The 13,463-nt window shown below is 44.3% G+C and overlaps 2 protein-coding genes across 3 annotated transcripts in view; one reads left to right on the forward strand and one right to left on the reverse strand.

Moving 5' to 3' along the window:
- On the reverse strand, positions 1 to 12,493 carry si:dkey-106g10.7 (uncharacterized protein C11orf95). Of its 2 annotated transcripts, none has more exons than XM_034224827.1 (5): positions 11,998 to 12,493; positions 10,092 to 10,604; positions 7,642 to 8,022; positions 6,469 to 6,924; positions 1 to 3,474 (listed from the first exon to the last, which is right to left on the reverse strand). In XM_034224827.1, the coding sequence occupies exons 1-5, from the start codon at positions 12,119 to 12,121 to the stop codon at positions 2,984 to 2,986; spliced, it is 1,965 nt and encodes a 654-aa protein (XP_034080718.1). In that variant the 5' UTR covers positions 12,122 to 12,493; the 3' UTR covers positions 1 to 2,983. The 2 variants fall into 2 exon arrangements, with proteins under 2 accessions (XP_034080718.1, XP_034080717.1); XM_034224826.1 differs by having other exon boundaries at positions 7,642 to 8,025.
- si:dkey-28a3.2 overlaps positions 11,848 to 13,463 on the forward strand; it is a 16,468-nt gene continuing 14,852 nt past the window's right edge. The window contains exon 1 of the mRNA XM_034224824.1: positions 11,848 to 11,955. The gene's annotated coding sequence lies outside the window, so the exon portion shown is untranslated. The remainder of the gene's footprint in view (positions 11,956 to 13,463) is intronic.

The following is a 13,463-nucleotide window of genomic DNA, read 5'->3' on the forward strand; positions in this document are numbered from 1 at the left end:
ACACACACACACACACACACACACACACACACACACACACACACACACATTCATTTCACTGTTACTTCATTTTTTAAATAATTAAGTGCTATATCAGAACTCTTCCAGAGTGACAGGGGGGGCTATTCTTAGCCAAAGTGGAACATTGGACTGAGATCTGACAGTGTCTCTCTGTCAGAGTCCTTCATTATCACGTCATGATCAAAAGCTTCAACTGAGCAAATTCTGTCAACACCAGAGTATTAAGGGCACTGTTAAGAGAAGAATTAAGAAAACAATGAAGTGTAAAAATATGTAGTCTTTTCCCTCAAAATATGACTTGTTTAGCTTGATATTATAAGTCTTTTGTTTAATTGTAACATGACTTTTACCTCCAAATTCAGATTCTCTTCTGACATTACACATATTACATTAATTATATTATTTCTTTTAATATTATATTTTTCTCAAAATACAACACATTTCTTATATTATATAATTTATTTTCTAAATTCAGACTTTCTCAAATATAATAGAATTCCACTTCCTGGTTTGCTTTAACAGTAGCCCTACTACTCTGCTGTCTTCATAGCATCACCTAGACAACCAAAGCTGACACGTATCACGCCTCTAAAAGATAACGGATGAAATGGTTGTTGATGAAAACAGAATCCCTGAGTTACATTTTCCAGGTGAAGATGTGACATTTTATGACTTTTCTTTCTTTGACAGCTGAAATTATTCCTCAACATCGTCTGTTGCATACATGTTGTACAGTGAAAGGTAAAATAAAGCAGTACCAAAGTGAAAGTCCAAGAAACACTCTCCAGCCGTCAGAGGACAAAGTCTTTGTTGAATCACGATTGAAGTAGAAAAACTGGACATAATAACCAACACGCTTCGTAGAAACCAGGGTGCATAAAAGTGCTTGTATAAAGGAAAAATAACTCGATTTTTTCATATATTTACATATCCTTTTTTTGTGCAGTTTTAGCTAGTAGATGATGGTAAGATGCAGGCCGGTGACTGACGGAGAGATAACATATCTCATAACGATGAGAGACAGGGTCTCCTCCACTGTAAAAAAGGAATTAAATAGAGCGACTGCACGCTGGCATTCATTGTCTTCAGCAATAACATCAGAGTCTCATTCAGCTGGACAGGACAGCTGCGGTTAAGTACATTTTTGGGGACAAAGTGCTGTGTTGTCTTCAGACACATCATCATAAAACCAACTCACCTCGGCCTCACCGAAGACTTTTCAACTTCCTGAGACTCAGGCCCTGACCAGAAACAAGCCCTGGAACATTCTATTAGGTAGTAAGCATGTACCATGACTTCAAATAAGCCAATTTGTAGGAAGAAAATATGAACTATTAATATTAAATACTAACAGGAGTTTGAATTCCTTAAGCCCCTTTTTCCTATTAGTGGGAAATCAAAAGGAACTTGGCTGTTGGTGTTTAAACTCACCACAGTTCATTTAGCACTAAATCACCCAGCAGATTTACTAATGGATTGGTTGAAAAGTGACTTATTGCGGGGCGAGTGGGTGATAAACTGTACCTGGTGAGTTAACTGCTAGCATGATGGCTACCCATTAACATGCTAACGCTAGCCGGCCACAATAGCGCCAAAAATTAGCACGTCACAAAGTGTGGGCCGCGGTTAAATGGTTTTTGCTTAGGAAGGTTCCAAATGGAATTTCCCCGGATGTATCTGAGTGGAAGCCATGATAAGAGCGGTTTGAATCCTCTAAATGCTAACCAACATACAGCTGTCACATTAGCATGTAGGCTAATGTCAGTGCCTCTGAACACCGCTCTGTCTTTGCCTCATTTATTAAGTTTTTATGAATTCTCTTTCACATTTCTTCTTGAGCTTGATGGTAAATGCCATCAGGCCAAGAAAAAAACATTTATTTGTGTCTATTTGACCGCAGGCCTTCAGATTTCATGTGATTTGTACTAGTAGCGGAGGTCAACTGTTTTCTTAATCAGATGCCATGTGTAATCTGTCAGGTTATTTGAGTACAAATGATTGACCTTATTTGACTCTGGGCTCTCCTACATCACTAGGCAGGTGAGTGCTGGTCATGTTCAATCTTGGTTCCCCCTTGCTGTTCTTTCCTCTGCTGGGATAATTACCCAGCTCCTTTTGAAAGGTTTACCATCATTTTGGGCACACATTTAGAGGGTTCATCTAGCTTCTGGCGTGAGAAAGGGTTTTTGTTACATCATTTGTATTATAATTTATTACTAAATCTAAAAAGGTTCACATAGAGCTGAACCGGACTTTCTTTTTTTAGGCCATGACATTAAGGTTGTGATATTTTAAGGTTGTGACATTTCCTACCTGCCCCTTTAGTACCAACATTTTGAAAGAAGGGGGAAAAAGGGACAATTGCAGTATTTGTCAACCTTAGTGTTATTCTCAGATTTTGTCCATTTTCCAAAACGCTTTACTCTGCACCTGCAAAGTAGAGATTAGGACCAAAGCAAGAATAGAATAAAACCCTGTTCGACAAAAAACACATTTCTCTGTGTGTTTGGGTCAAATCTGACCATTCTACTCCTTTCATCAATCAATTCTGATCACCACTTTCATCGAGTTTTGAGTGGTTTAGTCAACTTTGATGTTGCGGTTCAAAAAGGAGCCCCATAGGAAATGAATGGATAACCCTAGATGATGTTCATCCATCAGAGTACACTCCACAAATCAACAACCATGTTGATTTTGGAATACATTTTCACTGTCTATTCTTTGTATACTCACTGCAGTTATTCATGTAAACCTGTCTGAGACATTGTTTAAAGATTAATAGGGTGTTAAATACAATTTGGTGGTAAGTTTTTGTGTTAATGTAAGTGCAGTTAAAGCAGACAGGTCCCATTTGACCAGGAACACCAAAGTAAGGGAACGAACACGACAGCAGGGTTAAAAAGAAGAGGGAGGGCTGTTTCTGACCAGGGGCCACGCGAGTAGCGACGGACGGAGGCCCTTTCTAAGTGCCAGAGTGTGCTGTGGCGGGGGCCGGCTGAGTGGGGCCGTGGTCCTGGGGGGAGCAGCAGTCCTCTGAGTGTGTGAAGCTGGGGGCCGTCTGGCTGTAGCTAAGCAGGGCCTGCTGCCTCTCCTGGGCGCTGTAGAACAGGGAGTGGGGGTGCACCTGCTGCACGTGCCTCTTGATGGTGCTGACCTTCAGCGTGGCCAGCGTGGCGCCGCACACCATGCAGGTGAGGCCGTGTCTCCGGCAGTCGTAGTCCATCAGAAAGTCCCGCCTCCAGCGCACCTGGTAGTTCCTGCGCTGGTCCTTGCCGGGGTAGTGGCTGTGACGTGGAGGGGGGCCCGCGGCGCCCTCCTCCCTGGGTTTACTCTTGGCTGCGCTCACGCCCTCCTCCTTCTTTATCACTTTGCCGTGCGTCCTGACATCGGGGGGGCTGTCCTCGTCCGTCTCTCCCGGGGGGTTCAGGACCTCAGCTTCACTCGGGGGGGTTTCTGATGAAACAGAGAGAGGTAACGCTGTAGCCAGTGTTGTAAAGTAACTAAGTACATTTACTCAAGTACTGTACTCAAGTACAATTTTGAGGCACTTGTACTTTACTTGAGTATTTCCATTCTTTGCTACTGTGTACTTCTACTCCACTACAGTTCAGAGGTACATGGTGTACTTCTACTCCTCTACAGTTCAGAGGTACATGGTGTACTTCTACTCCTCTACAGTTCAGAGGTACATGGTGTACTTCTACTCCACTACAGTTCAGAGCTACATGGTGTACTTCTACTCCTCTACAGTTCAGAGGTACATGGTGTACTTCTACTCCTCTACAGTTCAGAGGTACATGGTGTACTTCTACTCCACTACAGTTCAGAGGTACATGGTGTACTTCTACTTCTCTACAGTTCAGAGGTACATGGTGTACTTCTACTCCTCTACAGTTCAGAGGTACATGGTGTACTTCTACTTCTCTACAGTTCAGAGGTACATGGTGTACTTCTACTCCACTACAGTTCAGAGCTACATGGTGTACTTCTACTCCACTGCAGTTCAGAGGTACATGGTGTACTTCTACTCCACTGCAGTTCAGAGGTACATGGTGTACTTCTACTCCTCTACAGTTCAGAGGTACATGGTGTACTTCTACTCCACTACAGTTCAGAGGTACATGGTGTACTTCTACTCCACTACAGTTCAGAGGTACATGGTGTACTTCTACTCCACTACAGTTCAGAGGTACATGGTGTACTTCTACTCCTCTACAGTTCAGAGGTACATGGTGTACTTCTACTCCACTACAGTTCAGAGGTACATGGTGTACTTCTACTCCACTACAGTTCAGAGGTACATGGTGTACTTCTACTCCACTACAGTTCAGAGGTACATGGTGTACTTCTACTCCACTACAGTTCAGAGGTACATGGTGTACTTCTACTCCACTACAGTTCAGAGGTACATGGTGTACTTCTACTCCACTACAGGTCAGAGGTACATGGTGTACTTCTACTCCACTACAGTTCAGAGGTACATGGTGTACTTCTACTCCTCTACAGTTCAGAGGTACATGGTGTACTTCTACTCCTCTACAGTTCAGAGGTACATGGTGTACTTCTACTCCTCTACAGTTCAGAGGTACATGGTGTACTTCTACTCCACTACAGTTCAGAGCTACATGGTGTACTTCTACTCCTCTACAGTTCAGAGGTACATGGTGTACTTCTACTCCTCTACAGTTCAGAGGTACATGGTGTACTTCTACTCCTCTACAGTTCAGAGGTACATGGTGTACTTCTACTCCTCTACAGTTCAGAGGTACATGGTGTACTTCTACTCCACTACAGTTCAGAGCTACATGGTGTACTTCTACTCCACTGCAGTTCAGAGGTACATGGTGTACTTCTACTCCACTACAGTTCAGAGGTACATGGTGTACTTCTACTCCACTACAGTTCAGAGGTACATGGTGTACTTCTACTCCACTACAGTTCAGAGGTACATGGTGTACTTCTACTCCACTACAGTTCAGAGGTACATGGTGTACTTCTACTCCACTACAGTTCAGAGGTACATGGTGTACTTCTACTCCACTACAGTTCAGAGGTACATGGTGTACTTCTACTCCTCTACAGTTCAGAGGTACATGGTGTACTTCTACTCCTCTACAGTTCAGAGGTACATGGTGTACTTCTACTCCTCTACAGTTCAGAGGTACATGGTGTACTTCTACTCCACTACAGTTCAGAGGTACATGGTGTACTTCTACTCCACTACAGTTCAGAGGTAAATGGTGTACTTCTACTCCACTGCAGTTCAGAGGTACATGGTGTACTTCTACTCCTCTACAGTTCAGAGGTACATGGTGTACTTCTACTCCACTACAGTTCAGAGGTACATGGTGTACTTCTACTCCTCTACAGTTCAGAGGTACATGGTGTACTTCTACTCCTCTACAGTTCAGAGGTACATGGTGTACTTCTACTCCACTGCAGTTCAGAGGTACATGGTGTACTTCTACTCCTCTACAGTTCAGAGGTACATGGTGTACTTCTACTCCTCTACAGTTCAGAGGTACATGGTGTACTTCTACTCCACTGCAGTTCAGAGGTACATGGTGTACTTCTACTCCACTACAGTTCAGAGGTACATGGTGTACTTCTACTCCTCTACAGTTCAGAGGTACATGGTGTACTTCTACTCCTCTACAGTTCAGAGGTACATGGTGTACTTCTACTCCACTACAGTTCAGAGGTACATGGTGTACTTCTACTCCACTACATGTATTTAATACCTTTAGTTCCACCTGGAGTAAATCCACCAGCTACCCTGCAGTATACAAAGTCATTCAAACTAGCTGCACCTTCACCAGCTTTGAGAACACTTTCATGTACTTCTACTTTTACTCAAGTACAAGATCTGAGTACTTCTCCCACCTCTGGCTCAGAATAAGAAACAGGTTTATTACCAGGTAGGTTTACATGTACGAGGAATGTGTAGGTAGGCTGTAGGTAAACACAAAATGAAACCTCCATACTTTTGTTTGCCAACTCACATGGTGAATTCAGCATCATGGCTATAGCTCTAATTGTATCATTATAGTAGGATATTTGTTGGAGCTATATATTCATTTGTATCATTTAATAGTTTAACATTCAATTTCTTGCTGCTATTGTTTCTAGTAAATAATAATAATAATTATATATTCTGTATTGTTTGTTATAATAATAATTCATTTATTTGATATAGACTCTAAAGGTTATACTGCTATAGATTCTCTTCTGAATATATGTCTTTTCAATGTGAATATGTATATATTGCTTTTGATGTTTATTTAATTAGTTTCTATTGTTAAGAAATGTTGCAATTCTTGTACATTGACTGTCAAAATGCTGCTGTGACAAAACCATTTGGATAACTAAAGTATCGATGTACCCAACTTAAACACGTTCTGAATCTCAAGGGGAATATTCACGATCAAATAAAAACATCCTACACACCGTTCTGAATGTGCGAGCCCTCGCTGGGGTAGTCTTTGGTCCAGGCGGCGGCCATGGCCTCCCTCTCCCCCCGGCTCAGGGTGGTGGTCTCGGGGTGACACTCCTGGATGTGTCTGCGAAAGCTGCTCACCTTGATCTCCTGCAGCACCTGAGAGCACACCATGCAGTAGGTGCCCCGGCCCGGGGGCCCATAGGCCACCAGGTAGTCCAGGCGGAGCCGCCACGGGTCCCCCATGCGCAGCCGCCTCTTCCTGGGCTGCCGGGGGGGCGGGGGTCCCTGCTGAGGAGCTCCTACCCCCCCGTCCTCACCGATGAGACAAGTGTCCTGAGTTAAAGTGCCGTCGCCTTCGGGGTACAGGTCCGTGTGGAGCTGCAGGGCCCCCACCTCCTGAGCAAATAGCTCCACCCCCCCCTCTTTGGTGTCCGGCTCTGATTTGATTGAGGTTTCTGACTCTTCTGTGATGGGACAGAGAATCATACAACACATGAGGATTAGAAGACACACAAAGATGAGTGACTTTTCACAATAACTACAGTTGGTAGGACAATATATCCCAAACATGTGTGCAATACATTGTTTCTTAAATGTTCATTTCTAAATGGAAAATAGCCTCTAGGATAAATCCTTATTAATGTTCATGTTTATTAATGTGCAGGGTTAAATAAACTAATAATACAATTAAAAGAATAAGGCATTCTTATGCTACTAATATAATTATAATATATTATAATAATATAAAAAAGATGGACTGCTTTATTCACAAAAAATGCTCTTAAATAAATACATTGAACATGTGTCACATGGGTGTAGGGCAGGCATACAGTATACTGCCTGTCCAGTTCCTCCATTGTGAGGATGAACACTGCTTTGTTACTCTACTCAAACCCCAAATGTGCCGGTGGGGTCTGAGGGAACTGTTGCTCTTTATGGTTACATTGTTGCTAATGCTCCTAAAATCAACAGACATGGACTTTGGTCGGGTGGGGGCCGTGTTGGAAGACTCAAGAGGGTGACGGGGCTCACCCTGTTACCAGGGCAACACTGATCCCGATACGTAGTGATAAAAAGGGTTGATGGACTCTTTGATTGTGTGTGTGACGTCAGCACATTTCAGATAAGACTGAATGATAGGATGAACTATCCTGACGATAGGTCAGAGACTGTGCTCTTACCGTGAGCCTGGGCCCAGGCCTGCAGGATGCAGTGCTTCTCCTCGGAGCTGAACACCAGGGAGTGTGGGTGTGTGTCCAGCACGTGGCTCTTGATGTGGTCCAGGTGTAGCGAGGGCAGCTCCCCCCCACACACCATGCAGAGCAGCCGGCCTGCCTCCGCCTCGTACTCCATCAGGAACTCCTGGCGGAACCAGGCGTGCAGCGAGTCGTTCAGGTAGCGCTCCAGAGTCTGGGCCGAGGGCCCGGGGCCGTCCTGCTCCTCCCCCTCCTCCTCTTCCTGCTCCTCCTCCTGGGGCGGGGGGGCTTCACCCTCATCAGAGCCAGGAGACAGACTGGGGGGTTGTTGAGGCTGCTCCTGGGGGGTCAAAGGCTCCAGGGGTTCTGCTGGATTTAGAACATGTAAAACAAAACTAAGTTTGAAGCTTGTTTGGGGAGGAGCAATGTTGTCTACCTTCAAATGCCAGAGGGTTCTTTAGTTTCCTTCTTAACACTTGGATGGCCTGTTTCACCGTTTGAACACAGAGATAACAACGTGATCATATTGATTACATGCCGTCCTTTATGAGCACATGACACATGTTGAAATAAGCAAATGATGTGGGAATAAGGGAAGGCATCAGCTACATTTCATTTGATGAATAAACAGATAGGGAGGGATTTATTTTCAATCAAACAGGAACATTTTATTTGAAATAAAGTCCTTATAACTACACTGGAATGAAACAATACATGTTTTTCCCCAAAATAAACCCTTTTTTCTTAGACCTAAATGTGCACTTGTTGGGGGTGACACTTTAACTGCAAAAGAAGAGACACTTATTCACTTAGAAATGATCAGTTCAAACATTTAAATGGACCTGTTTGACCGATTTCAGTATTTCTTTTCAGATTTCATTTCAAGTGGGATTGATGCACAGTAATTCTCTTTGAATGTAACTGCTACATTCACACGACGGGGTTAGAGGACGCCGATGCTAATCCACAGTGATCATGAAAACATGAAAAGGGAAGTACTTGTTGTTACTGAAAGCAGAAAACCAAGGCCTTTACAGGAAGGAAGCCCCTGTGGGCTGGCCTCCAACGCTACGTGGCTCAAATGAAGTCAGTGTATGTTGGACACACTGCTCCAGTGTCTGAACCAGGTCTGAACCCTGTAGCTCTGCCCTGCTGTAGCTACCTGACCGTCGTGCTTTAAGATCACAGAAAGTCCGGTTAAAGACCGAGGTGGGAAGAAGTGAAGGACAAATACTTTGTTCCTATACTTGAGTACATTTTTCTGGTATGCGTACTTTACTCCACTATTTTCTGTCAACTTTTTACCTTTACTTCTTACATTTTCAAAACAGGCTCTTCTTTAGTTTTGATCTGCATTTGGTGGCGTGGTTATTATTATTTAGAATCATTGCGCGCCTTTTTCAACCTAATGTCATACAGAAAACACGACCGGTGTATGTATGATGATGACAATGACAGTATTACAGTTTGAAATATAAGTTCTTTAATGTTCTAATAATATAAAGAGAGGTCCAGTCACCAGCTTGACTCTATAAAACAGGTGGTAGATATGGCTACTTTTTAGTTAAGTACATTTCAAAGCCCATATTTCTTAATTTTTTACTTGAGTAAAAAAGTTAGGTCAGTACTTCAATCTTTGCCAGAGTATTCTTGAACACGTGTATCTGTACTTGTACTATAGTAAAGGATGTGTGTACTTTTGCCATCTCTGGTTAAAGGTGGAATCTTTAGAGCTGTAGCATTTCCTTTCTTACCATACACTTTAAAAGCCTATTATTAGTGTAAGCTAGCTAGCAGTGTTCTTCTCTCCTTCCTTCCCTTAGTGATACCTACTGCCACTTACACAAACAAACCCTGAAACCATTGGCACTGATGGTATTTCATTTACATTTTGAGAGATACACTTATTTTAATTCAGTCTAGCTTAGAATAAAGACTGAAATCGGGGCTAGCCTGGCTCTATTCCAAAAGAACCATACCAAACCCTCTCAAGCTAACTGATGAACAGGATGTGTGCATTGGAGTCAATAGTGTTTCCTTGGTTTGAATGTAGAACAAATAGCTTATTTAAGCAGTGCTGCTTGACTATTTGGAAATATCAGATTAGACCAGAAGCACAGGAACACAGTATAATAAGTACTTTTGGGCCTTTTTTTGGAAGAAGCATAGTATTGGCTTTTTTTGCCTTGTATGTGAAACGGCTGGATTAGATTGCTTTTTTAAACATTATCCAATTATGTGATTTTAGTTTTCTTCATCTGAAATATATACCACAGGCTTCCTCAGAAGAGTCTCGTCCAGGCCCATTCCCCCCTCTGCAGGCCCAACTATACATCAGGACTGAATCAGGACATCACCCTCTCCTCTCACACCAGCATGCCAAGACATAAAGCCACACTGCCACCAAGTGTGACATGTAGAAAGCTCCTACCCACCGGCACTGTGTTGGTCTGAGTCCAGCTGCTCCTCCTCTTCCTCAGGCGAGGGTCCCGCAGCAGAACTGAATGCCCTATGACCCCCGCCCAGACTCAAGTGGCTCTCCCAGCCCGAGCGGATGACCTCCTTGTCTGCGGAGCTCCACAGCAGAGAGTCCGGGTGCTTCTGTCGGATGTGCCTCTTGATGGTGCTGAGCTTCAGGGTGGCCAGCGAGCTGCCGCACACCATGCAGATCATCCCGTGCCGCTGGGGGTCAAAGTCCATCAGGTACTCGCTGCGCCAGTATTCGTGGTAGTAGCGGCGGTGGTCTCGGCCGGGGATGCGGCTCAGGCCCGGGCGCGACGCTCTCTGGACCCTGGGTTTGCGTCCGGAGGGCCCGGGGGCCGGGGAGAGCAGGGGGGGCTGGTCCGGGCCCTCTGTGATGCTCCAGTAGCTGGTGCCTGGGGACCCGACAGGCGTGACCATGCCGGCCTCTGACTCCTCCTCATGGCCGTTGGCAAGACTGTCGTCATCTGACAGAAACAAGAGAGATGTGATCTACATGTTGTTATGGTGGCTAAACATCTCAAAAGGCAACCTCATGAGTTTGGATCACCAGTTCTACTTTTCATCTGTTACCGGTTCCTAATATGGGCTATTTTACCACTTTTATGCATTAAAGAATGATATAAATTACATCAACAATTAATATTCTTCTTTTATTGTACCACTGTTATACTAGGAACAACATCTACTGTTTCTATAAGTGTGAGAATTGCACACAAGAATGCCACAGTTGTTCATTTAAAAAATAAATAATAGGCCTGTTACACAGTTTAAATTGTGCATTGTTAATGTACATCTTAATGAATAGCATCTGGTTCACAATAATTAAAAATAGAAATATTATGTGCTTCTATAAAGAAAAAATATCAGACCCATAAACACTCACACAACTTTGGTATCAGCCACAAAAAAACATGTTTGGATCAGGCTTTATTCTCTGTGTCCCGGCCATTGCGTAGTTTACCTTAACGTGAGACTATTCTTTCATACACAGATTGTGGTTGTTCACAGGCCTCCCTTGATTTAAATTGCACATTTAAAGAAAGAAAGAATCAATTAGAGATGTTATTAAAATGTGATATTCTCAGTTGTCATTGCTGGACATTTTCCAATTGGATTTCTAGTACTATCACTCTTTATAAAAACAACTTTGAAACACAGTTTGCAAACTGTTCAAGTCAATTGAGAGTTTAAAGTCCTACATAAAGGAATCTCATGAGAATAGAATAGAAGAATTGGAGGGGTGAAACCCTCTCTAATGGTCATGCATGTAGAGCACACAGCACACAGCGACATGTGTTCTCTGCTTTTAACCCATCCTAGAACCAGGAGTCTCGTACTAGGAGCAGTGGGCAGCTATTGTACAGCGCCCGGGGAGCAATGGGAGTGGGGGGGGGAAGGGGGATGTCCGGTGCCTTGCTCAAGGGCACCACAGCAGGGCAGGAGGTGAACTGGGACCTCTCCAAGTAGCAGTCCACACTCCATTATTCGGGGACTTGAACCGGCGACCCTACGGCTCACAGTCCAAGCCCCTACTGACTGAGCCACTGCCGGTATAACATATAATATGGATTATGTATTCCAATAATAACCCATATTATGATTGTGTATCCATTGGTATGAGTCTGCCGGTACCGGTGCTCTCCACTAGGTGGCGCCCGAGTGCCTTGTTGCGCCTGCCTGCGTGCTGTTGAGCCTTTGTTTATAGGAGCCACAGAGACGGAGGGGCCATGCTGCTCCATGGCATTGTCCCTACACGGATTAACTGGCTGTCTGACAATGGCCGTGGCTCTGACAGCCACGCAGTCCCACTTTGCGGTGAGAAACACCAAGAATAATAACCCCAGGTTTTTTCTTTACCTCCCAAGTCACTCTCCTCTCGCGTCGCTTCCTCCTCCCCGCTTATTATTAATGAGAGCAGCTCAGCCTGCTCGGCACACCGGAGGTCCACAGGCTCGCTCTCCCCCGTCTCTTTCTCTTCCATCCCTGGCCTGGCCGCTGTTTAATAGTGGCTGCTGTTCCTCCTTCTTCACTGTGAGGCAGCGCAGAAGCGGGACATGTCACACTGAAACAACATGTTACAACAGTGACATGTTCACACCGCTCGGCTCCGCTCGACACGCATCTGGCAGCAAGCGCTCGCGGAGGAGCCCGTGCTCTACGATGTCCCCCACGCGCCCCGCACGGGAGCCAAGTTAACTTTTCATAAAATCACACAGTCATGTATTCCGCTGGAAATCCACTTCCTCCGCGCTGCGCTGTGTGGTGGCGCCTCGGTGAAGGCCTCCAGTAATGTATTTTAAGGCTCTTGCTTGTCTTCAGGGTGGGGAGCCGGACTAGGGGCCCCTGGGGCTCCTTAAGGGGCTCCTGGGTAAATTTAAAGAGACAGTAGCAGCGTCGACAATGCACACCCACCCGGGGGGGGGGGGGGGGGGGGGCAAACGTAGCAGCAGGCGCTAATACTGATAAGCTGCTAATACTAATGCGGTTGTTCTCACAAAACCAAGCGATGACAGAAGCGCTTTGGTTCGGCAGAGCATCGGTTAAAAACGCGAGGCGGGTCCATGGGGAATCAGGGCCCCATGATGAGCTCCAGCTCATATGTTGTGCTGGTGATCCCCTGAAGGATACTGTTTTTAAATGAAATCCTGTGTTTAGTGTTTAATGAGCTATATTGTGGGTATGCTAGATAATAGCTTGCTTGATTATAAATAGCGCTGCAGCTAACTGTTTAAAGAAAAATACCCAGTATTTGCTAAAGTCATTAATTTGTTCTTTAATCAAGGGCCAATTGACATACTCAGAAATATTCAAATGGCGTGTTTTGTCTGAACAGTAGACCAATCCCATTCATTTGGCTCTCTCAGAGGACAAAGAAAACCAGCAAATGTGCTAGAAGCTGAACAGTGAACATTTGTAACAGTTTGATGTTACTCAAATCAACTGCAGTTCGTCTAAATAGATAATGGATAATTGTATCAGCCCTATTTTTTGACGTTATTTGTAATTATTCAATTCATACTGGAATTAAATTATTATAATTTAGATGTTAGTTTTAGATTCCCTTGACAATAGATTTGGATTTATGACGAGATGTGTGTAGGCCTACTGCTAAGCCCATCAATGATGTACATTTGGTATGATAGCCTATATTATTATTATAATATTCCAACCATAAATCGCACTGTGGCCCTATCCCTGATGGCTCTGCTCACGAATCGAGGTCATCTGTAGAAAAAGCCAATAAATCAATGGACCTTTGTCCAGCAGCTGCTCCAAGTTGGTAAAGACTATATGTGACTGCCTGTTTATGTAATCACTGTGCA

The sequence above is a fragment of the Gymnodraco acuticeps genome, unplaced genomic scaffold (assembly GCF_902827175.1).
Source record: "Gymnodraco acuticeps unplaced genomic scaffold, fGymAcu1.1, whole genome shotgun sequence".
Taxonomy (NCBI): domain Eukaryota; kingdom Metazoa; phylum Chordata; class Actinopteri; order Perciformes; family Bathydraconidae; genus Gymnodraco; species Gymnodraco acuticeps.